We start from the raw sequence: 25,665 nt of genomic DNA, 5'->3' as shown, positions 1-25,665 counted from the left end.
ATACAGAAGAATAATTAGTTTTATAGAAGACACAAAAAGGAAGAGAAGTTACAATATTTTTAGTGATATCATGAATTTTAAGTGAATAAAAGTTGGAAGCTTAACTCATTTGGCTGATCCATATTTTACCCATATTTTTACCCATATGAAAAATTACTCACCCAACCCATAAAATATGAGCGGGTTACCAAAATATGGGCTCATTTTGCCAGCACTAGTTTTAGGACATCTCCANTATATATTTTTTGGAGGGCCAAAGACTTCGTCTTTTCAATTATACAGAAGAATAATTAGTTTTATAGAAGACACAAAAAGGAAGAGAAGTTACAATATTTTTAGTGATATCATGAATTTTGAGTGAATAAAAGTTGAAAGCTTATCCCATTTGGCTAATCCATATTTTACCCATATGAAAAATTACTTACCCAACCCATAAAATATGAGCGGGTTATCAAAATATGGACTCATTTTGCCAGCACTAGTTTTAGGACATCTCCAACCCTATCCTCTATTTTACTCTCCAAATATAAGATTATCTATATTTTCACACAATTAACTCCAACCCAATTCTCTATTTTACTCTTTAAAAAATAATTTTTCTCTCTCTCCTCAATATTATATTATTATTATTATTATTATTATTTCTATTTCATTTTTATTTTCTTATTTCTTAATATAGTTTTTTTTCAAATAATCACTTTGTATAATTTTCATGTAATACAATTTTTTTTCTTCAAATTTTTATTTAATTTTAAATTTCTAAATAACATAAACTGCAAATAAATATTATATAGTATACAAATTAGTGGACATAAATTGCAACAAAAATTGTTGTGATAAAATTATTATGTTATGTATTGTGTTATCTCGTACTTAAATTCTTATTTTATGTATTGTATTTTTAATTTAAAATTTCATCTTATCATTTTAATTTTGTGCATTCATCATAATGACAAATAATAAAAATATCAAATCATATTAAAGTGACAATTTTTTTAAAGAAAATATTATTAATTTGAAATGAAAATAGTATATATTAAATAATATATTTTAAAAAATATTATATTACATTTAAAAAGAATTACTTATATCAAATATTTAATTAATGGTCTTATATGAAAAATAATGTGTTCATTATAAATAATAGAAATATTGATAAAATAATCAAAAAGTAAAATAGAGAGCGAAAATAGTAATTCTCTAAATTTGGAGAACTACTATTCACCTCTCTATAAGTGGAGAATAAAGAATGAAATGGAGGGTGGTTAGAAAGTTCATTCTCTATTTTACTCTCCAAAATAAAAAATAAAAAATAAAAAGTAAAATAAAAATGGATTGAAGATAATCTTATTTGAAAAAATAGATAATCTATATTTGAAGAGTCATTGAGTCGGAGATGCCTTGAGCTCACTTGGAAAGAGCGCGGAAAAACACAAGTCATCTCCGCATGTACCCGGATATAATTTGCGTGTTATTTCCGCCGGCTGCAGCAAATCTTTTTCTCGCATGTACAAATTATATGACATTTATTGACCCGACCCGTATGTTGTCCCCATTGGCCACCCAATTATTACATTACATATTTTATGGATTAGGTCAGTGCCAATATTATATTGACAGTTGGGCAAAGCTTTGATATGCAACGACTGGTCATAGGCAACATTCATATCTCAATTGGGTTTTGACTGATCATTTACACAGTTTCATCTTTTTCAACAATTAGCGATTCTAACTTGGTATGATTTTGGTAGGCTTGGAAGTTTGTTATGCTTATCGAAAGCAGCATATCTAGGTTTTGACTCATCATTTCAGAATTCGCTCCTAAAAAATTCATGGGCGTGATTGGTTTTCAGATGGGGTATTGGTTCTTGGAGTAAAGATTCTGACTTTATGTGATTGCTTTGGTGGAGTTTTGAGGTTTTTACATTATGGAAAGCAACAGAGCAGGACAACTCACTGGGAAGGAAATTCATGGTTTCCGCACTTTGCAAGGTATTATCTGTTACTTTGATTTTGCTAGTTTTATGTGAAAAAAGCATGGTTGTTTACTTGTGACAGAAGGGCAGTTCGCTTCAATTTAGGGGTTAACTTTGATTTAGGTACCTAAAAAGATAAGGTAAGAAATAATGCTAACAGTAATCCCTGAGATTATGGCATATAAAGTTTGTTGGAATATTATTACAACAATAACCAAGCATCAATCTGAAACAAAGGTAAGATGCAATAATTTTACCTTTCACATGATGGTCAAACAAAGGTAATCTTATTTTGGTTTCATGAGAATCCCTCTCTTAATGTATATGAATACGAGATCAGTTCTTATCAAAGTAACAAGGAGTTTCTTGATTTTGACTAAACCATGGTATGAGGTTGAGGTTTGAGGATCAAGAGCTGAAGAAGACTTGAGTAACTTGGTGGGATGGTTAAAACATATCAATTTGATAAATTATCTTGAGTATCAATTTTATCGACCATTTTTTGGACAACGGTGGTGTCGGGATCAACTTGTGCATACCTTGACTATTTTGCCGGGCCACATGTTACCTTCCACCAACACATGTACTCGGTAACTCTATCCATCAAGACTTAACCAATGTGAAGAAACCGCTCTTTTTCTTCTGTAGGGATATGAACTCTGATCTCCCATGATTTTCATGTCATTAACCGAGAGGCCAAGCTCTTGGGTGCTTCATCGACATTAAAATGACAAGTGCATGAGAATGACAAATGTTTTACTATGGTTTTCAAAAATTCAAACAATCTTCTTTTATTAAGTTTGACATGAAGATACATGTTGCTTTGCACGACTATTAGAAAAACATGTTGCTTTGCACAAGATCTGGCCTGTGTCTTATGGTAATTGATTTGTGACAATCCCTGAAACTGCGCATCAAAAGAAAAAGAAAAGGAAACTACCTTATTACTCTAAAATTCATATCTGCAGTTGAGGATAGTGAGAAAGGTCATTGTGCAACGGATAGCACTGCAACTAATGATTTTCTTGAAAACTGTATTGTACAGTTAATGTGTCTCTACGTGCGAGACACAAGGGCTGTAGGACACACATAATATGCTAAAAGCACTTGATATTTATCTCTATTTGGATATTAACTTCATTTTTTTCTTTTTATTAAGTTTTATTTATCTTGACTTTTAAAATACTGTAGATTAGTTTGTGGAAGGATTGGTTGAATGTATGTTCATCCAAATCTTTTTTTTTTTATCAAATCGTTTGGTCAAGTTCCACTTATCAAACTAACAAGACCTATCGTGGTGAAATACTCAGAAATCAGAACATAGTAAATTTGCTTCCTTGGCCACTCTGGTGAATGAAGTATTATCAAGTGTGGAAGTGTTTCTAACAAATTATTAGTTAAATAAGAGTGAAGCTAGAACTTCTTTTCTTTCTGTGATAGTTAGGAAGCCAGATCATCATGGAAACAAAACACGAATTCCTGAAAAATGAGAGCGAAGTGATGGCCAAAAAAGGCCCGTTGATCTTACAATGATTAGATGGATGTACGAACTCATGGTGTAGAGGCACATCAGTGCTAAGTTTCAGATCTGAATTGGCCTCTGACCTAGCCACTATTGCTTGTATTTCGCTTTTGGTTGACTTGCTTTTGTGAATCATCCTTGCTGATTAAAAGTGATATTTTCTGTTGCTTGCACAGATTTGGATATTCCCAGTATATTGGAAGAAGCAAAGATGAGGTGGCTCCGACCAAATGAGATCCATGCAATATTATGCAACTATAAGTATTTCAACATCTTTGTCAAGCCTGTAAACTTGCCAACAAGTAATGCCTCTCTAAGCATGAATGCACGTTATGGTCTTTGTCTTGCAATTTTCTTATTTGTTTTGTGCATATGAGTGTAATATCAAAGGAAGTGGAAAATGACATCAGTACACAAAGTAATACCCAGCACTAAACTTAGTACTTAGAACTGGCTTGTGAATTATTACATTTATCTTATAAACCAATAAAAAACAATTTACTTATTTAAAAAAAGATCCCTTCACTTCAGTTATTTCTTTTTTTTGTTCTGCTTTGATATGCTTTGCCTTGTGCCGAGGGTCTATCGAGAACCTCTCTACCTCCCAAGGTAGGGGTAAGGTTTACATACACTCTACCCTCCCACTTGTGGGATTACATAGGGTATGTTGTTGTTACTTATTAAAAATAGGTATCAGTAAACTGTACTCCTAGGACATGATAGATTCTATTGATTTATGTTACATTATCTTGTATCAATACAACAGGTGGCACAATCGTGTTGTTTGATCGTAAGATGCTCAGGAATTTTCGCAAAGACGGTCATAACTGGAAGAAGAAAAAGGATGGGAAAACTGTAAAAGAAGCTCATGAACACTTAAAAGTGAGTATCAAATGATCCTGAGTGTGTCCATGTTTTCCATTATTGCTACCTTGCTTGTATTTATCCAATGGATGAGTGCTCCTCATTGTGGTGCTGCTATATATCTGCTCTTAACTTTTTAGGTTATAGTTGCTGACTCGAAATCTCTTTGCCTTCTTTTTTTTGTACTAGTCTCTGGGTTTATCTCAAACAATAATCATCTCATCACATCTTTCATACAATTAATAAATTTTAAAGTTCAAAAATTAATATTGTGCCACATAAAAATTTGTCGTAAAAAGGTAGAGGGGCGGGCCCATTATCCACCGAGTTTAGAAGACTGTGATTGGTCCAAAGGGCGGATCACAGGCGAATTTCTTAGTTATAAAAAAAATTATCGTAAAAAAAGAGATTCTTACCAAACAAATATAATGAATCATCTTACTTATCACTATATATATATATATATATATTGTCTTGTGATTATGATGCCATCGAATTTGAGAGAGGATAAAAATGACAATCAAAATTACAAATAAATGTGGTAATGCATAGATGAGGAAGAAACTTTGAAATCAACAATTGAACACTACCAAGTTCTCGTTTAACTCAATTGAATCTTTATTTGAAGAAATAAGCTCATATTAGAAAGAGTAAACACATAAAATTTGTGAAGATGAAAATGCTAAATAATGGAGAGGTTTTCCATTAAGCAAACAAGCGTTACACTCGGTGCAAGAAAATAAATTATAACTTCATACCAAAAAAGCTAATTATAACTGTTTATAATAATGAACTCATAGATGCAGGGTTTATCTTTTCAAAGTTATAACTAACACCCTAATACATCTTCTAGCGTAAGGACATCTCCAACCCTATACTCTATTATACTCTCCAAATATAGAGTTCTATATTTTTTTTCAGACAACCAACTCCAACCCAATTCTCTATTTTACTCTCTAAAAAAGAATCTTTTTCTCTTTTCTCAATATTATATTATTATTTCTATTTCATTCTTATTTTCTTATTTTATAATANNTATCTTTTCAAAGTTATAACTAACACCCTAATACATCTTCTAGCGTAAGGACATCTCCAACCCTATACTCTATTATACTCTCCAAATATAGAGTTCTATATTTTTTTTCAGACAACCAACTCCAACCCAATTCTCTATTTTACTCTCTAAAAAAGAATTTTTTTCTCTTTTCTCAATATTATATTATTATTTCTATTTCATTCTTATTTTCTTGTTTTATAATATAAATCCTTTATTTATTTTTCCCAATAATTACGTTCATGTGATATAAAATTTTATTTTTTCAAATTTTTTATTTAATATAAAATTATATTTTACTCAATTTTTAAATAACATAAATTGCAAGAAAATGTTATATAATATATAAATTAATGGACAAATTCAAATAAAAGTGAAATACAATTACATAAACATTACACAAACATACCGGATTACTAAATAATTGTTGTGATAAATCTGGAAACGACCTACCGGATTACTAAATTATTGTTGTGATAAATTAATTATTATGTTATGTATTGTATTTTATCTTATATTTAAATTATTATGTTATGTATTGTATTGCTATCTTGTATTTAAATTATCATATTATGTGTTGTATTTTTAAATTAAATTTTTCATCTTATCATTTTAATTTTGTGTATTCTTTATAGTGAAAATTAATAATAAAATCAAATTATATTATTGACGAAAATTAGAAAAAATTAAAATACTATTAATTCGGGATGAAAGTAGTATAAATTAAATAATATATTAGATTTAAAAAGAATTATGAATATTAGATATTTAAATAATGACATTATATGTGGAATAATATGTTAATTAGAAAGTAATAGAAATAATAATAAAATATTCAAAAAGTGAAATAGAGAGTGGGAATAGTAGTTCTCCAAATTTGGAGAACTACTATTCACCTCTCTAAATATGAAGAATAGAGTGAGATATGGAGGTGGATTGGAGTGCCCATTCTCTATTTTACTCTCCAAATATAGAGAATGGAGAGTAAAATAGAGGTGGGTTGGAGATAGTCTTATAATATTGGTGAACTAAATAGACTAAACACTAAAATATATTGAACTAAAAAAAAGTAGAAAACTTTTTGCTAGGATGTAATGTATTATGTATGAAAATGAAGTTTGATGCAAATTGTAAATGATAAAATGGCTAAACTATTTTTCCCTGTACTAATCTATGGCTAAACATTTTGCTGAAAAAGGGTGTGCTGAACTCTTTCTTTTCTTAGCTTGAACACTGGAAAGTCCAAAAGACAATATGTATCAAAATAGATTCTTTCTGTTTGTCTGTTCCTCTCTTCAAAGAAATTAACGATTTATGAAATATGGCGGCAAGGGAAAATTTGAAGCCCTTTATACTCTCAAAATTAGGTTGCAATTGCAGACATTTGGAGTAAATAATTCTCTTCATTTTAAAATGAAAATCTACACCAAAAGAAAAATATGGTGGAGATAAAACCAAATGATTGCTTTTAGCCATCCCAATCCAAGGCAGGTGCACTTGAGGTTTTACTATTTAACTCACATTCTTGCAGAGATGAACCTTTTGCCATCAGTCATATTTATATCTCACTGAATTGAAGGAGACCATTTCTTCATTTAGTACAGGAAAAAATAAAAAGGCAGGCGTTACAGAAGACAAACAACTCTTGAAAAATGAAAGGGTTTAAAAACTGAAAGACTTTATTTCTTAATGCCTTTTAATTGAGAAATGAATTTCAGCAAATGTTTTAAAAGTCAAAATAAGAGAAATGTAAATTAAAAAAAAAGGACAAAAAAACATAAATATAAATGCAAGGGTATTTATGAACAATTTATCATTAAATTTAGTTTCTTCCCCTTCCTTTCATAGTATGTTTCTTTTGTCATTCCTACACCAGAACTATCGGATGCTTTACATTTGCAATTTGCAAGTGTGAATTCTCTTTTATAGCTTGATGCATAAAAGTTGTCAATTTTTTTGCTCAATGCATGCAATAGAATGTCTCCCCTGAGAAGCAAATATGAACCTTTTGGTTTCAGTGTTGTACTCTTCTCATCCATGTCTATTGTCCTCTTCTCTATTTGAAGTTGAGATGATTTGGTCTCTTCCAGAAGATATATATCTTCAAGATCTTGAGATGAGATTTGCAGTCTTTTAGTACTGGTCGAATTCATTTTGTTTCTTAGTGCAGGTTGGTAATGACGAACGGATTCATGTATACTATGCACACGGAGAAGATCTTCCGACCTTTGTTCGGAGATGTTACTGGCTACTTGACAAGTATGAAATACATTTTTATTGCTGATAGTTTTGAGTCAAAAAGAGTGTTTCCTCTTTGTTTCTTATTTCAGTCAACTGCAATGATAAGTCATTTGATACATTATCCGTTTACATGAAACAGCTTGTGTCCTTTGAGTTTGATTTTGTCCATTGCTATGCTTGTATCAGGTCTCTGGAACACATAGTCCTTGTTCATTATCGAGAAACTCAGGAGGTTTGTTTCCTTTATCTTGGAAACTTCTTCAATATATCACTTATGAAAAAACAAATTCCTTCGTCAATCCATGTCCGTATCAGCGTGTTTTAGTTTCTTGTTGTCCTCATTTAGACTTCCTGTGAAAATAACTATCATTCATATGTGCACTTCCCTATTTTTGGGATATATACAACCAAGTCCTTTGGTTCTACCATTCATATTTAGAAGAGTGTCAAGCTCTCTGGCCATCTGAATAATCTGTAGCAAATACTACTACATATACTGACACTGTTATCAAACTGTTTGACCAATACTTCACCTTTGTGGCTTTGTTAACTCATCACTACCATCAGAACACAGTATAGGAATGTTTCTGCATATATTGGCTTTCTGAGATTCCTAGTGTGAAGGGAAGAGATTGGCATTGGTAACTACAACATGAGCAGTATTATATGTGGTTTGTCCCTGATTGCAGGTAGATGTTAGGTGGTTATTATCTATGTAGATGATGGTATAGTGAAATATTTTTGTACAGCTGTCAGTCCAGCTATACTGTCAATGCCTTGCATAAGTTGTACCTTTTCTGTCACAGAAGGTTGAAACTAGAGCTAGCAATTTTTGCCCATATTTATAAAATCAGCTCATTTAATTCATATTTAGGTGGGTTAGATCACTTATATTTCAGATGGGTAAATATGAGTTTCAATTTATTTTTAACCCATAAAAAAGAGAAAAAAATATGAACAAATATTGGTAAAATATGGGTATCCATATTTGCCAAAATGCTAACTTAAAAATGCTCTCAAATCATGAGAAACCGTGGATATGAATGTTACCCATTTCCAAGTATTGTGGGATACTTATTAGTTATTATTGGGGCTTGGCCTTCTTTATTTTATTTATTCCTAACTTTTCAACTTTTTCTTTTCTTTTCTGTTTTGTCAACGTAAAACATTACGGAGTACTACATTTTGACCAAATGATTTTAACATGAAGCATTCAATTAAAAGTAATAATTTATCCTTTCTGATTCTTTCATCCAGTTATGATTTTTTTGTTGTTGTATAAAAAACGTAATACATTTCAAAGAAATATAAAATAATAACTTAAAAATCAAACTTAATAAGAATAAATGATTAGTATATTAAAAAAAGAAGAAGAGAGAATAGAGGGATATAAATGTTACCCATATCCAACTCCACGCTTAGAGGCCTCATATCACCAGTATTATAGTGTATTGAATAGAAAAAGTGACCGAAGAGGTCTCATATTGAGGGATGGACATAGTTTGGGTAAATCCTAATCCATTTTTTTTTTAGGTATTTGGTTTTGTTTTTTGTATTCTGAATTGGGCTTTGAAATTTATTTTTAAAATTTATTAGTTGAAGTACGGTTTATTAATTGTTATGGCTTCCTTCCCTTATAGGCTCAAAAGTCAAAATCGAAAATTCGGAATAATCCGAATCAATTAATCCAAAACCGAACTTGACTAATCCAATCTAAGCTTATTTGGATTGTAATTTCTTCAATTCAGAAATCGAAAATTCAAATAAAAGATTTCATATCCTATCCGAATGTTTTGAATTCCGACCCATATCTTCAGTTCATTTTAGTGTGTACATTGGTGAAGTCTACCACTTTATCCAGTCATGATTTAGTGGCTTGGGGTCTACATTTAATTTATCGCTAGTTTGAATTTATTGGTCATCTTGGTACAGAAATTAATTTAATAAAAGAGGGTAAAAATTGATTTATTGCTTGGTCGTGTTAGTTCAAAATGGATTTTGTATCAGGTTGGGTTAGGGATGAGACGAGTTAGAATTTTATGCAGATCAATAAATAAAAATCACATATTTAGAGTTGACGTATGTCTAATTTTTACTGGATTTCTTAATCTAATATCTTGTAAATATATACTATAAGAATATATTTACAAACTTCTAAGTTCTACCTCACAACTTTGTTTTGATTGTCATTATTTTTCCCTCAAGGAAACTAACAAGAATGGTATTGTGAAACACAGGTTTGTACTATGTGTAAAAAGATTGTTAAAGTTAATTTCAATTAACTTAGTTAAAGGTTTAATTTTTTTTTTAACCTTTAGGAGATTAAAGTGGGTTAGGACCATCCATTTTACCCAATTGATTTTAGCTCAGTCCATTTTCAATCGCCCAAATCCGATCCAATCCACCCATTTGTCACCACTAGTTGAAACCTTCAAGTCGGTAACAGAAGGCTGTTCTATTCCTTCTGCCATCACATGCAGTGAGTGTGAGGACAGCTTCTGTTGGATAGGGAGATGAAATCAAAGAAATCCTTTAGGAGTCCAAAAATGTTTGCGAATCCTTTCTCTTTGTTTTTTTTCTTCTCTTTTGGGTGGGGGGGAGAGGGAGCTGGGGACTGGCGATGGTGGTATCATCTTTATGCAGTGGGACTTTGTATTCATTTTTCTCCTTTTTCTATGTCATACTGATTTCCAGAAAACAATTCTGTTGTCAAATGCTTACCACTAAGTTGATAGCACAAGGGGAGGTGACTATGACTTCTTTATCCCCAAAAAAGGAGCAGAAGTGTGATTCTGAACTGATAGTTCTGATATAAAGATAGTTTATGGCTTTATGGAGTTATCTGAGCTGGGCTGATGTGCTCCAATTACCCAATGACAGAGGTTCTTCAAACTGCATCTATGTCAAAATTGAGTGAGATAACAACTAACAAGTCTTGTGCATGTGATTGTAAGCACCACCATGCTTTGTGGATATGAACTGTAATTTTGAATGAGAAAAACTTTGAACTTGGTGACCAGAAAGACCTGTAACATTCCGTGATTGATACGGTTCACTTGGATTTTCATCCCAGTGTACCATGTTAATGTTGTCACTATTTGTACTTCCTGGAATTTGTTTGATTGCCAGTCAGGCTGACTTCTGGATGGTGAAGTATAATTTCTTGCTACATCTTTGAGACATTGATTACAAGTTACCAAGATATTGATGTGTCGGGTCATGCTTGCTGCCTCATCTTGGTGCCTCTGCTAGCATGGACTTTTTAATCATGGAGATGGGGAGCAGTAAGAGATGAATTACTTTCATTAAAGTCATATTATCATAAGCTCTTGATGAGGAAGGATTGAATTTTCCACACTTATTGGTTTGGATCCGCATGGCACCAGATAGAGGTGTTTTTTTACTTATTCTGACAGCAAGGGGAGCAATCCTACATTGAGAATTTGTGGAAAAGGAGGATTTCAAATGTTAATTGGTGCTTTATGCGCAAATGCTTTGGTGAAGATCTGAATCATCACTTGTGCGCAAGCTGGCCCGGACACCACAGTTATCAAACAAAAATAGATATGGATCATCACCTCCTACATTATCAGGTGACAAATCACTCAGTGTGTGAGGTGCTCAGATGGTTATGGCTGCAATGACAATGTCAAGCACTGTAAAGGAGGCAATCACTAACTGGACTTTTAGATAAAGAGAAGTGGAGAACATGGAACATTGCACCATTATCACTAGTGCAGGTTTAATAGAAGGAGAAAAATTTAATAGTCTTTGAAGGGATAGAGAATGACTATGCATTCTTGAGGAATAACATTTCATTCCTTGCTTCTTTTTGGTGCACTCTGAAGTTTCAGTTTGTATTTAAGATTTGATGTTATTACTAGAGAATATTATCTTGTAGATTCTCTACTTTTTGATATATTGCTTGTATATGGGGATATTTTCCCATTATGAATAGAATTATTTACTCTTATCCCCTAAATAGAAACGGAATATACTTATACCTGAATAAATCCCTTTTTAAGTAGCTATAAATATATCAATGGTTTAATTTAGTTGTTGTCCGTGTCTACCGTGCAGACACGGGGTGCCCCAGCAACCTCTGTTGCCAAGAGTTCTCCAGCCACCCCAGTTAATTCTAGTTCAAGTTCAGATCCATCTGACCCATCTGGTTGGGTTTTATCAGAAGAATGTAATTCCGTAGATGAACAGGCGTATGGTGCCAGCCGACATGCACATTTAGGTACTGCAAAGTGACTTCCTAAAAATGATATGTTATTGCAATTTTATTTAGTAGAATCTCAACTGCCTGAACTGATCCATCTATGAGTGGAGATGTAAGCAACATGTTTGATCCTTATGTCTAAGTAGTTGCTGGCTCTAGCTGCATAACTAAACAGAATATTACTCTTGAAGATAATGAAATATTTTTATATGAGGAACTTATAATTATTTATCATCATACAAGAAGATAGTGACCTACTTATGCTATTAGATCTCAGACTTGCTGTAACCTTTGAATTTCCTAATAAGTTAAAACCTATTTCCCCCTTCAGAATTGGCTAGATTAAGTTCCGTCTTCTACTGATTGCAGAGCCTAACAGGGATATGACCACCAAAACCCATGAACAGAGACTTCTTGAGATTAATACACTCGACTGGGATGAGCTTTTGGTACCCAACGATCCTAACAAGCTAATGGCAACTCAAGAAGGTACACTGAATTCTAGTAGAAGGTGCCTGTAGCCTGTGAAAAAGTTAATTGATCATTTTTCGTAATTCATTGATAAGTCATCTTTCCTTTCGTAACCATGTACAGTAGGAGGAAGAGCTTCAGTTGGGCAACAGAGTCAATGTGAAGTTAATGGTTACAGCCTCAATGTAAGTGGTTCTAATATGCAGCTTGCTCACTAGTACTATTCTTCACCGTTCAGCTTTACTCTTTCTCATCTTTGCTGCTACAAGATTAAATTTAATGAAATTAATGTGAGGCCCTAACTTGTTGTTTAGTAGGCTAGATCATATGATTCTCATAGGCAATAAGGAGAGTCCTGAAGGGTAAATTAGCACAACAACTGTGCGTCAGTACCAAACTAGTTGGAGTCAGCTATATCATCTTTTTCAGCTACAAGATTAAATTTAATGAAATTACTGTGAGGCCTTAATTTTTTGTTTAGTAGGTTAGATTATATATTTCTCATAGGCAATAAGGAGAGTCCTGAAGGGTAAATTAGCACAACACTGTGCCTCAGTCCCAAACTAGTTGGGGTCAGCTATATCAATCTTCACTGACCATGTTTCTCAATTTAAGTTCAACTCATGTCATCATCATACCAAATAAAAATAAAAAGTGAAAAACAAGTATAAAATACATTAATAAAGTAATAAGCTTCATTTATGTGACCGAACAGATTAATTATTTCAGAGGGGAATGGGATACAAGCTTCAGAAACATAAAACTGTCCATTCTTCATGGAGTAACTTCTGATCACTCTCCACTATTACTGCAATGTGGTGACTGGGAATACAGTCAAGACATACTTTCAAGTTTGAGAACTGGGGGATACAAACTGAAGATTTTGGAGCAAAAGTTAAGAACTGTTACTCCTTTTACTGTTCTGGTAAAGCTGACTATATTGTAGCCTTCAAGGTATAATATAGTCAGAAAATCTAGTACTTGCCAGCCCACTCAGAAAATCTAGTATCTGATGAACAATCCCCGCATTCATAGGGGAAGACCTGCTATCCGAGTCTGTGTCTTCACTTCTGGTTCAGTATCCTCCTCGATCTCAATCTAAAACTCCTCTTCTACCAGATCCTGGGGTGGGGTGGGGTGAGGTTCCTTCCCTTGGTGCATTAAAATTCTGAGCTCTACCTTTGGTGGGTGTTGCCCTTGCACCTACCTCTCCCTCTGCATCTGCCACGCTGTCTCGCTGCGAACTTAGTCATTTACTCTACCGCTGGAGCTACCACCTTTGCGCCATTGTGTCGTGTATCTACCATCTGCAGATAGAAGAGTGAAAGAGATTAGATACCAATTTGTATCATCAAATACCAATTGGAATCAAGTTATAGCACGAAGGAAGAAAGAAAAAGAATTTCATTAAGTCATGTAGACTCTTAAAGAAAAGTACATACGTCTCTATACCATTCCACGGGATTCTACTAGACTCGTTTTAGTATGGTGAGATCAACAAACCTAGGTCTCTAATACCAAGTTTGTCTTGACCCAGGCGCTCTTCTTGGAGTTCAGTTGTTTTAAATGTTTTTAAAAGTGCATGCTTTCTACAGCTTTGCTTCTGTTCGCTCCTCGCTTCAGTCCATTGAAGCATCTAGTCTCCACCTCGCTTTGCTTCACCGCTTTTCTAAATGCTGCCAAGATCAGATGGAACTATGGCTTTCTTCAATCAGTGTTGGGAGGTGATTAGCTCAGAGGTGATAGTAGTTGTACATTTTCATGTAGAAGGGTTCTTTGCTAAAAGCTACAACTCAACATTTGTAGCTCTTATCCCCAATAAAGTGGGAGCTATTGAACTGAATGACTTCAGACCAAACAGTTTGATTAAGAGTGTATACTAGATCATATCAAAGATGCTAGCAGAAAGGTTGAAGAAGGTGATACACAGAGTGGTGGACAGACAACTAATGACTTTCATCAAATGAAGGCAAATCATGTCTGCAATACTAATGGCTAATGAATGTATTTAAGCTAGATAGAGGAGTAATGAGCCAGGAATTTATTGCAAACTAGACATCCGTTAAGCTTTTGACCATTTAAACGGGAAATATCTGCTTGAGCTCCTTCAGAAGATAAGATCTAGTTCCAAATGGACGAAGTGTATCAAATACTGAATTAGTACAGTGAAATTCAGTCCTTAACTGGATTCTTCCCCTCACAGAGAGGTTAGACCGGGGATGCTTTATCCCCTTTCCTTTTCATTTTGGCAATGGAAGGAAAAGACCAGTTCTGATTCTGAGGGTTATTTTCATCCTATTAGAAGCTATGTCAGGTCTCCAGATTAATTGGGGGAAGAGCCCCATTTATCCAGCAAAATGAGGTGAATGACATCCAAGAATTGGCAAACATATCAGGAGTTAGGGTGGGTGAATTACCTACAAATTATATGGGTATGCCTCTGGAGGCCAAAAACAATTCAAAGGGGATATGGAATGGTGTACTAGAAAAGTGTGAGAGAAGATTGACAAATTGGAAGAGTTACATATCAATGGAGTAGATTAACCTTAATCAACAGTGTGCTTGATGCAATGTCCACTTATATGATGTCTATATTCCCTGCTCCTGTTAATGTGATCAACAAGATTGATACTTTAAGGAGAAACAAGAAGATACGAAGAAGATCCATTTAGTGAAATGGGAAGCATTGATTTACAACAAGAAAGAAGGGGGAGTGGGAGTCAGGAACATGAAAACTCACTATAAGAGTTTGATGTTGAAGTGGCTATGGAGGTAGGCCACAGAAGACAATATGTTATGGAAAGATTTCATCAGTGTAAGATATGGAGCAATGTTATCAAAGGCGCGCTTCAGTCCTGAAGTGAGGCTCAAAACGCGTTGAGCGCTTCGCTTCGCTTAATGTGCGTTTCAGTGTTGTCATCAAGGCTCTAAGACATACTTTTCCTTGTGAATGAGCATTTCCTGAAGAGGCGAAGCTAAACCATTGATATTTCACTTTATCGTATAAGCAATCAATTTCTTTGTCCATACATTTGTTATTCATGCTTATTATTAGCTTGGGACTAAACATATATATATATTTGTATGTTTCCTCCATTTGTGCCTTTCTCAATAAAGCCCACACTTTATTTGTGCTTAAAGCCCCAAGGTACCTTAGAGCCTTTTTTGTGCTTTTCACTTTTGAATTTTGATAACGCTGATATGGATAAGAAGGCAACTGGACAACAAATCATGTATCTACTCCATATGAATGAAGCATTTGGAGATCTATCAGGAATCTCTAGCTTCTATTTCAGTCAAAACTGGGGTTGAAGGTTAGGAATGGAAGGAAGATCTCAATCAACTATATCCAGGAATTTTCATCTTGTGTCAACAACAATAAACAACAATGACTGATATGTGGTTTGGACAATGATGAAGTCTCAACCTCAGAAGACTTTTGAATGATTGGGAACCGGGAAGAATAGCAGAATTCTACAACACTTTCCCATTTCACTGGTTCTTCGGAGGATAGGCTGGTTTGGCAACCTGACTGTCAGGGGAATTTCTCAGTAAAATATGCTTACAAGGTTCTAAATTCCCACAACAATCAGGTGGATTGCTTACCATGGAAATTGATATGGAAAGTTAACTTCCAAACAATGTGGCCTGTTTTACCTGGTTATTGGCTAAAGAAGCAGTTCTGACTATGCTCTAGATGTTATTTTTTTGGTGATCAAGCAGTGACAATCAGTCATATTTTCTTACAATGCAGATGGGCTGACTAGCTAATGGGAATTTTTTATCAACCTAAGGAAAATTAGGTGAGTTATGCCAGGTAGCATTAGAAAGTATAGCAATGCTGGAACAGAGATGGTAATGCAGCTAACAAGGAGGAGAGATGGAAAATTGTCCCAGCATGTATATGGGGGTCTATATGGGCAGAAAGGAATTAGAGATATTTTTGAGGACAAATATTGCAACATTTAGAAGTTCTAGATGAATTGCTTAGGCCTCTTTTATTTTTGCTGTAAACAGGAAATGTTAATACAAAGTGAAGATATTTTGACATTCTAGACAGTTTGTGACTAGTGTAGTAGTTGGGACCCTTTTTGTAATTGGATACTTTTTGAGGGGGACTACACAATTTGTATAGTATACCTGTTGACATCTATATAACTGTTTACTTTATCAAAAAAAAATAATTGTAAAAGATTCTCTATATGCTTACTGACATATATCTGTCAAAGGGTAAATTAACACCAAAATCAATACTATCTAATTATGCTTTGGGTTAGGATTGAAATGACTTTTGTATTGCTAATTATTTTTCAGAAATTGCCAATTTAGTTGAATTGTGTTTAATTTGTTCTCGAACTCCTTTTTTCTTTTTAAATAACTTCAACTGTCGAAGTCAATGAGCTATCTTTTCTGTTCTGCAGATGTTGATATTCCCAAGTAACTTTTACATTACTCCAATGGTCACCATGATTAACCTTGTAGTTTAGGACATTTTAAATTTTGGATAGAGTTTTGTGTCCCCAAAGTTTCTACAGTTTTATAATAAGTGTATCTACTTTTTCGTTGCTCGCACAATGAAATGCTCATTGATAGATAGATTCACACACACACATACTGTATATAGGTCAATGTTGATATGCATGTATCATTCCATATACCTTTTAAGGATCTTGGTGGCAAAAGTCTTTAGAAAAAGGCATAATATATGAATGTCCCCTTCAACTTGGCTTCAACTGTCATCTATGCCGTCCAACTTTGGCTGTGCACTATTGGACACTTAAACTTGTATAAAATTGAACAAATAGACATATTCGTCTTACATGGCAATTTTGTGTCCTACGTGGCATCCTACCTGTATTATGCCATGTACAACGCGTGTGTCTACTTGTTCAATTTATACAAGTTTAAGTGTTTACTTGTGCACACCCAAAGTTGAAAGGGATAGATGCCAGCTGAAGCTAAGTTAAAGGGCATATTTATGTATTATGACTCAGAAAAATGATTGGTTTTTGCATCGTGTCTTATTTTGACCTAACATGTAACTTCTGCTTTAAGTATATCCTTCCAATTGTCAAGTTCTGCCATGAAATAAGTCATTTCCTTAATATTTAATTGGATTCCATGTAATTTTCTTTTGTATGACTACTGATAATGGTGATTTGCAGGATGGCTCTTCATCCATGTTGAGAGCACCTATAGCATCCTTAGAAAGTTTTGTTGGCCAAGTGGCTGGAAGCGATGCTGTAAATTTTAATCCTTCAAATGACATGTCCTTCCGTTCTGGGGATGGTCAGATGACTTCAAACTTTCAGAAGAAAGAATCTGGAGTAATGACAGTGGGTGCAGGTGATTCTTTTGATAGTCTTAACGAGGATGGTCTCCAAACACAAGACAGTTTTGGACGGTGGATCAACTACTTCATCAGTGATTCTACGGGATCTGCGGATGAGCTGATGACTCCTGAATCTTCAGTAACTATTGATCAATCCTATGTAATGCAGCAGACATTCAACATAACAGAAATATCTCCTTCTTGGGCTCTTTCAAGTGAAGAAACAAAGGTTCTTTTATTTCAAAGCCTTGTTACCCTGCTAGCTATAATAGTATCAATTCACAAGAATATTACCTTCTTAATGATAAGAGAGGAGGAGTGTTCCATCCCATATTTTGATTAAAGTTCTGTTTGCATTCATATATGATTTTTTTTTTATCAATCTCATTGTATTAATGAAATATCAGTACGTCATTAGACATGTCCAGGTTTGACATAACATGACATTTAGGTGACAATCAAGACCTATCATATCAAAAAGTAATTAAATAAACAAATAACTTGTTCAGCTTTGCATGCTTTCGCTAATGCTTGCTTTTGTGAATTGAGTGCACTTAAGTTACAGAGAGAAAAATCACTCCTTGAAACTATAGATATAATTCTTGCAGTAGTCAGTTTCTGCGTGGAGGTGGGAGTTCCAAGATGTGCACTTTCTTTTTTATCTACGATCTCAACATTTATTGTTTGTCTTAATTATTGCAGATCTTAGTGGTTGGCCATTTTCCAGGAAGACAATCACCACTGGCAAAGTCAAATTTGTTCTGTGTATGTGCAGATGTTTGTTTTACTGCAGAATTTGTGCAGTCTGGGGTATATCGTTGTGTAATTTCACCTCAAGCCCCTGGACTGGTAAATCTATATTTGAGTTTGGACGGTAACACACCAATTAGTCAAGTCATGACCTTTGAGTTTCGAGCTCCTTCAGCACATAAATGGACAGCTCCTCTGGAGGACCAGTCTAGTTGGGATGAATTTAAAGTTCAAATGAGACTAGCTCATTTGCTCTTCTCTACATCTAAGAGCCTAAGCATTTTTTCCAGTAAAGTACACCAAAATTCTCTGAAAGATGCAAAGAACTTTGTTCGAAAGTGTGCCTACATTACTAATAATTGGGCATATTTGATCAAATCAATTGAAGGCAAGGAAGTCCCTTCCATACATGCAAAAGACTGCTTGTTTGAGCTGTCTTTGCAAACCAAATTTCATGAATGGCTATTGGAAAGAGTTATTGAAGGGTCTAAAACCTCAGAGCGGGATGAGCAAGGTCAAGGAGTTATCCATTTGTGTGCTATCCTAGGTTATACTTGGGCTATATATCCATTTACCTGGTCAGGCTTATCAGTGGATTACCGGGACAAGCATGGTTGGACAGCTCTTCACTGGGCTGCGCACTATGGAAGGTAATCCCTAGTGCAGCTGAGGAATTTTGAGATCATTATTATTTCATTGTTTAAAATAGTGTTTTTAAAAGCCAACAGTTCGTTGCTTTAATGTGAAGTGTGGGGTTACCGATTCACAAGTGAAGCCATGTGCTCAACAGAAATGTGCACTTCAAACATTGACTCCCAAAGTGATCCAACAGAAAAGCGGCAGTTCTTTCATTCTCAAACTTTGAGGAGTTGGATTAATATTGGCTTTACTATATATTGGATGTTGAAATTAGTTATTTAACTGCAATTTAATGTTTGACATTGTTTGATTTCCATAACTTACGCTTTACTATTAAAAAAGCTTGTGATTACTTGCTTTTGCTTCAAATCCGATGGAGGTTGTCACTTTTTTTTGCACTTTCACTTTTAAGAACACTGGTTGAAAAAAATCATGGAGCTTCTTCTGATTTGAGTATATTTTTTACTGCTGTCCACCAAATGTCTGAACCGCGCGACCCCCTTTCCTCCTTCCTCCCTCCCCAACCAGACAAAGGATTTTTCTTAAAGGAAATGAAGACATAACTAGGACAAATTTATTTTTGAATATTACAATTTTTCCAGCATGTTGGTTGCTTATTATTGGGAGTTCTGATTATCAGGGAGAAAATGGTTGCGACCCTTCTATCTGCTGGTGCAAAACCAAATTTGGTCACAGACCCCAATTCAGAGAACCCTGATGGATCCACTGCTGCTGATCTTGCATCTAAAAATGGTTTCGACGGTTTGGGGGCTTATCTTGCGGAGAAGGCTTTAGTTGCACACTTTGAGGCTATGACCTTGGCTGGAAATGTTAGTGGTTCACTGCAGACCGCTATTGAACCTATAAACCCTGAAAACTTCACAGAGGAGGAGCTGTATCTAAAAGATACTTTGACAGCTTATCGTACTGCTGCTGATGCTGCTGCACGTATACAGGCTGCATTCAGAGAACAGTCATTCAAACTACAGACCAAAGCTGTTGAGTCTTTAAATCCAGAGACAGAAGCACGTAATATAGTTGCTGCTATGAAGATACAGCATGCTTTCCGCAATTATGAGTCGCGTAAAAAACTGGCTGCTGCTGCCCGAATCCAATATAGGTTCCGAACTTGGAAAATGCGGAAAGACTTTCTTACCATGCGGCGTCATGCGATCAAAATTCAAGTAAGTTGCCCTTTCTCATAAGTTTGGCTGAATAATTAGAGCCATCTCTTCCATCAAAAGATCCGAAAGTTTAAACTGTGTCTGGTTGGTCCAAGTTAGTACTGTCTTCCATTTTCCCGTAATTTTCATGTGATCTGCTCACTGAGATGAGGTGCGCATTATGTTCTTGAATTGGCAAAAGAGATTATACCTTGTTGTGTCCACATTAATTTCCTCAAATCTCAAATATTGCTATTAACCTGCAATCTTTTCAATATGCTACTTAATGCTATTCTGTTGATACTGCTCGGGGCTATTACTATAGAGTGTAGACTGGTTTTTTTTTGGGGGAGGGGGGGGGATGGATAAGGTAAATAATTTTAGTAAGCAGACGGGACAAATTTAAATAGTGGAATCCGACTCTGGTTTATGCAGGCCGTGTTCCGTGGTTTCCAAGAACGAAAGCAGTATCGCAAGATAGTTTGGTCTGTTGGGGTGCTTGAAAAGGCAGTCTTGCGATGGCGTTTGAAGAGAAAAGGCTTTCGTGGTCTTCAGGTTCAATCTAGTGAATCAGTGGATATCAAACCTGATGGTGAGGTGGAGGACTTCTTCCGAGCCAGTAGGAAACAAGCTGAAGAGCGTGTTGAAAGGTCTGTTGTACGAGTTCAGGCCATGTTTCGTTCAAAGCGAGCACAAGAAGAATATAGTAGGATGAAGATGGAACATAATAATGCTGCAGTAAGGAAGCTCTTTTTTTCTGTTATCTTTTTTCGATTGATGAACTGGGGAGACAAACTTCAAGATGTTATTCATCACTTGACATTTACCATATTTGCTGTTTTGCAGCTGGAATACAAAAGGCTTCTCAATCCTGATAACCAGATGGGTTAAGAAGATAAGGAACAAGTACTTCCCTGAAATATTTGGAGCTACAGCAGTAACCCAGGCTAGCAACCACCCTCCAAAAAGCATTATGATATTGCCCCTACCCCCTCCCACAAACGTGATCCCTATAGAACGAAAGAGTTGCCTGGTTGAAGCTACTGAAAAGAATAGGTTATGTGTGCTTATTGTGCAAATCAGTTTGTACATTGGTAGAGATATTGTAAATTGGTAGATTGTGTTATCATCGCAGCTTCGACCCTCCAATTGTTTTAGAAAAGCGTGGGTTGGCACTCACAGTTTGACATGTTGTACCTGTTGTTGTGGGAGGTTAAGTGTGGTCTCAGCGAGTGAGTGTATTGCCTGACTAAGATGTCAAATATTTGCAGTATTGATTTCATGATATGTAATGATTATATGCTTTGGTTGAACTATTCTATGATCAAATGGGGCATGGACCATATAATCGAGCCCATTTAAGTATCACAAACACGTCAATGATAGTCATGATCAATGATTTTGGATTCAATGGCACAATAAGTAGTTGATCTTGGATGCCTTGAATCTTTTAATGAAGTCTTTATACGGGGTAAATATATAAGACTAATATTACTCTTGGTATAAACATTATCAACTATTTACTACGTTTAGCATGAATGGCAGATTTAAGGAAAAGTGAATCCCCTATTTTGACTTTTTTCGTGGACATTCCCAGTTTCACTCTCATAACCTCAATTTTATAAATTTCTATCCCTAAAACTATCGCTCCATAGATTGTTCAATTTGAAATTTCTTTTTCTACCATTGAAGTCTATGTTTTAGTTAGTCTCCGTATTTTGTTGCTTGTTTACACAAAAAGTTTATGCAGAACAGTGTCGAAGGCACCAATCACACCAAGGAAGGGGAATGTATGTTTGGTGTATCTCATCGTATATCTGCTGAATGTTTATTTTGTATCACTATAACATATATTTGTCTTAACTTGTTAGATTTAGTTATTAGCAATTAGATCTGTTCGAAAATATAAATAAAAACGAGATAAAGATAGTATTATGAGTAAAGGAAAACCGCATGGAGCTTTATAGCCATGATGATGAACGTTTGCACAAGATCTATTCTAAGCTCCGATCCCCGAAAATTATATACCAGTAAATAAATATTATAAGACAAAGACTTTAGTGAAAAATGAAAAGCTTGATACGTGGAAATGATTCATTCAACTCGACATGCCCCTTCACAACTATTTAGATTTCCTATCCAGCTCTCATAGATTCTATTACTTTGAAGTTTCTTATATTTTAATTCAGAATGAAATATTCCTAGTGTTCTAAAATTGTCCAATGATTGGGAAATCTTTTGGCATCGTAAGGTGTAATTTTGAGCATTATTAATATATATAAGTGAACACGGAGAGAAGAAGTTCAGAAGCCCTGGGAGAGAACTTCATCCAAGAAGAAAAACTCTGGTGAAACAAAAAAGGGCAACGAGGAGATCTAATCATTTGATTTTCTGGCGAAACTATGGCAATTTTCCTGTTGGGAAGCCATGGATGAGTGCGGCGGCACACCAGCAGTAGCAATAGAGCACGTACGTGAGAACAGTAGAACAATGATGACTACGATTTGTGAGGAGAAGATAGGATGAAAGAGAAAAAGACCTCTAAAATCTCTAGTTTTTTGAAATTGGTTGGAGGTTGTATATGTTTGGTTACAAGACTATTGCTAGTTTTGAAAATATAGTATTGTTTCATAGGATAGGATTATTAGGTCATTTTGGCAAGGTAGTTGAAGGAAATTGAATGAGTAAAAAGTTTACCCTTCAAAAGAGTTGACGACAGACTTTACCCAAGAAATGAGCCACATATTGCAAAGATAAAGAACAAGGACTGCCCTTTTTTCGTTTATTGTGCTTTCCCTGTACAAACTTTCTATCCAAAAAGAGTAAAGATAAAAACTAGAAACAAGCTAGTGCAAAGCTGTAGCGTTTATCCAATACAATGTAACCTGACATGCTACTTTCCTGATTGGGAGAAGTTCTCTGTGTTCTTGCCCCCCTCACATCCCAACCAATCGATTGGGATCACAAAAGAAGAACTTCGCCAACAAGTTCGTTATGGTTGACTCTCCTACTTGATGTATTGCGACATCCACTTGAAGCCCTCACCATATCCCATCTTGCGCACAATGCTACACATAAACACCTCAATTGGACGGACATTGGTACCAGTAAGGTTGACGTTACCCTTGCCAGTGGTCACACCAGTTAGGCCCAAGTGATAACGCAGCTCATCTTCTGAAGCAGCATATGGTATATCAATCTTGTTTCCCAAAATGAGAAATGGGACATTTGTTAACGACTCATCTGACAGAAGCCCATCCAATTCCTTCTTTGCCTCTGGAAACCTCTCTCTGTCATTTGCATCCACAAGATAAACAACAGCGTCCACCTGCAAATGAGAAAACTTACTTGTCAAACAGCAAGTAGAGTGTGGGCAACGCAAATTATGGAGGTAGTTACAACAGACTTGCATAGCATTCATGTCACTACTGATTTCCCAAAAAAACATGATGTTAATGATGCACAACATTGAACCTGATTAAAGCCAAAATGTCACAACTTGCATTCCAAAACGATAAGTCTGTCCATAATGATTAATGTGATACACAACTAGAAAGTGTATATAATAACCCGTTTCGGAATGAGTAAACAGCTGCTCTTAACCATATAAGTATTCACCTTGGCATAGTAGTCTCTCCAGACTCTTCTAGCAATCTGGTGTCCTCCTAAATCAAAAGCCTTGAACTTGATATTCCCAATACTCAACTCCTCTGATGTGGGGTACTGTGTAGGTTGATGCTGCACCAATCTCTGCATCAATTTTAACATGATTGTAGTCAGCAAGCAATACAGCACCACCCTTTATAAACAAAATAGTGATACCAATAAAAGATTCAATCAACTGGTTTCAATAACTCAACCTCCTAAGCATACAATACATTTACTATCTCCATCAATAAACACCATGTACTTAAAACAGATTACGCAAAATCAACTCCACATATACATAATAGACTCCATTGGAAGCTAGTTGAGGTCAGCTATATCAATCTTTTGTATTCATTCCGTTCCAGTGCAAGTAATTAGATTGTTCTTTTTATGACCGTGGTCTCCGGGCCCAGCTTTATTAGAAGCCAGATAATTAATATTAATTATTCAACAAATTTGATTGGTTGATACAAGTTGATTTTCTGTTATGGTAAATTGATGAAACAATAGCCAGGCCAATGGCTGCTTCAGCGGCTGCAGCAGCTATAACAAAAATTATATTATCCGCATTCAATATAAGTTGAAGCCTCAATTAATTCCAATTTCCACGGGATAACTCTTTCCATCAAGACGCACAGATGAGAAGAATCACCTAGTGCATGTAATAAGATTGTCATTTAAAACAAAGTTTTCTTAAAGTAGAAAGTTTCACCATCTATTAAGATACATTTGATTCTAATGCTAGTAATCATTGGCTGTTTAGGCATAATTCAGGTTCTATAATTTTTTTTTAAAAAATCATTAGTTTAGTCGCTAATCAGGATTGAGAAACACGTACCTAATGTCACAACTAAGCTTAGTAATTAGTATCACCTATATGGTCATGTACTTCTAATTCGTTCTTCATTGAATTTAGACTTAAAAAAAGGAAGGAGAGAAACGAAACGAACCTCATCTTTCAACATATGAAGCAAGGTGGTTTTGCCAGCATTATCAAGCCCTAAAAACAAGATCTTCGCATCCTTCTGCCATAACCCTAGTGATGCCAACACTCCATAGAACCAATCCACCAGAAACATGATTTCTTCCTTATAATTGATCAAACACCACACACAAACGCCGCTGGAAATTCACCGGAAAAAGAAGATTGAAACAACAGAAAAAGCGTTCAAATTTTCAATCTCTCTAATGGAATGGGTTTTCATCAGTGGTGAAATGAGGGGAAACTATTTATACTGGCGGATGAAGTTAACTGGTTAATGGCGGAACCAGTTGCATATGAAGATAAGTGTTGGAGAGTGTGACTACGATGGTGACTTGAATTAGCCGGTCACGTCTTGTTGCTGACCTGGAGAGACATTATTGGGTGTTGCGCGTCATCAGAAGAGTGCTACCCATCACTATTGGGACCTCCACGTCATCACAAGTGTGGTATCCAATTTGATTTTTCTTTCTTACTTTTGACCCGTGCTGCCCCATATTAATTCATAAGTTTATTATTTTTAAACAGTATTGATTAAATAATTTTATTTTATTATTTAAAATAAATTATATATAGTTGTATGGTAATAAATTATCTCATTAAGTATAAAATGAATATTTGATAAATATTATTGTTGTTCATAAAATTTTAAATAGGATTTGATTAAATGATATTAATTTTTTTTCACTATTTAAAACTATATAGTTTTAAATTGTGTTTGATTATACATTCTTACAAAAAAAAATCTTAATAATATTCATATTTGAATGTACTATAATTTTAAATATGAGAAAAGTA

General features: G+C 34.8%; 2 protein-coding genes across 2 annotated transcripts; one reads left to right on the top strand and one right to left on the bottom strand.

The window, feature by feature from the left end:
- Positions 1-1,626: 1,626 nt before the first annotated feature.
- On the top strand, positions 1,627-21,553 carry LOC125853902 (calmodulin-binding transcription activator 5-like). Its single transcript, XM_049533660.1, has 13 exons — positions 1,627-1,992; positions 3,675-3,800; positions 4,265-4,380; positions 7,587-7,675; positions 7,844-7,889; positions 11,738-11,900; positions 12,252-12,371; positions 12,477-12,538; positions 17,519-17,914; positions 18,388-19,085; positions 19,715-20,258; positions 20,673-20,975; positions 21,084-21,553. Exons 1-13 carry the CDS (start codon positions 1,929-1,931, stop codon positions 21,126-21,128), a joined length of 2,772 nt encoding a protein of 923 aa, XP_049389617.1. The 5' UTR covers positions 1,627-1,928; the 3' UTR covers positions 21,129-21,553.
- Positions 21,554-22,980: 1,427 nt separating this feature from the next.
- Positions 22,981-25,090, bottom strand: LOC125853903 (GTP-binding protein SAR2). Its single transcript, XM_049533661.1, has 3 exons — positions 24,836-25,090; positions 23,856-23,987; positions 22,981-23,565 (listed from the first exon to the last, which is right to left on the bottom strand). Exons 1-3 carry the CDS (start codon positions 24,962-24,964, stop codon positions 23,245-23,247), a joined length of 582 nt encoding a protein of 193 aa, XP_049389618.1. The 5' UTR covers positions 24,965-25,090; the 3' UTR covers positions 22,981-23,244.
- Between the last annotated feature and the right edge of the window lie 575 nt (positions 25,091-25,665).

Source organism: Solanum stenotomum, chromosome 1 (genome assembly GCF_019186545.1).
Source record: "Solanum stenotomum isolate F172 chromosome 1, ASM1918654v1, whole genome shotgun sequence".
NCBI lineage: Eukaryota > Viridiplantae > Streptophyta > Magnoliopsida > Solanales > Solanaceae > Solanum > Solanum stenotomum.
This window is presented reverse-complemented; position numbering and strand designations above follow the sequence as displayed.

Excerpts from the sequence above, each read along its gene's own strand:
- LOC125853902 (XM_049533660.1), top strand. The coding sequence starts at position 1,929 with ATGGAAAGCAACAGAGCAGGACAACTCACTGGGAAGGAAATTCATGGT. Across the intron at positions 12,372-12,476 it reads GCTAATGGCAACTCAAGAAG|TAGGAGGAAGAGCTTCAGTT; the intron begins GTACACTGAATT and ends AACCATGTACAG. Across the intron at positions 17,915-18,387 it reads TTTCAAGTGAAGAAACAAAG|ATCTTAGTGGTTGGCCATTT; the intron begins GTTCTTTTATTT and ends TAATTATTGCAG.
- LOC125853903 (XM_049533661.1), bottom strand. The coding sequence starts at position 24,964 with ATGTTTCTGGTGGATTGGTTCTATGGAGTGTTGGCATCACTAGGGTTA. Across the intron at positions 23,988-24,835 it reads TTCATATGTTGAAAGATGAG|AGATTGGTGCAGCATCAACC; the intron begins GTTCGTTTCGTT and ends AAATTGATGCAG. Across the intron at positions 23,566-23,855 it reads GGAGAGACTACTATGCCAAG|GTGGACGCTGTTGTTTATCT; the intron begins GTGAATACTTAT and ends TCTCATTTGCAG.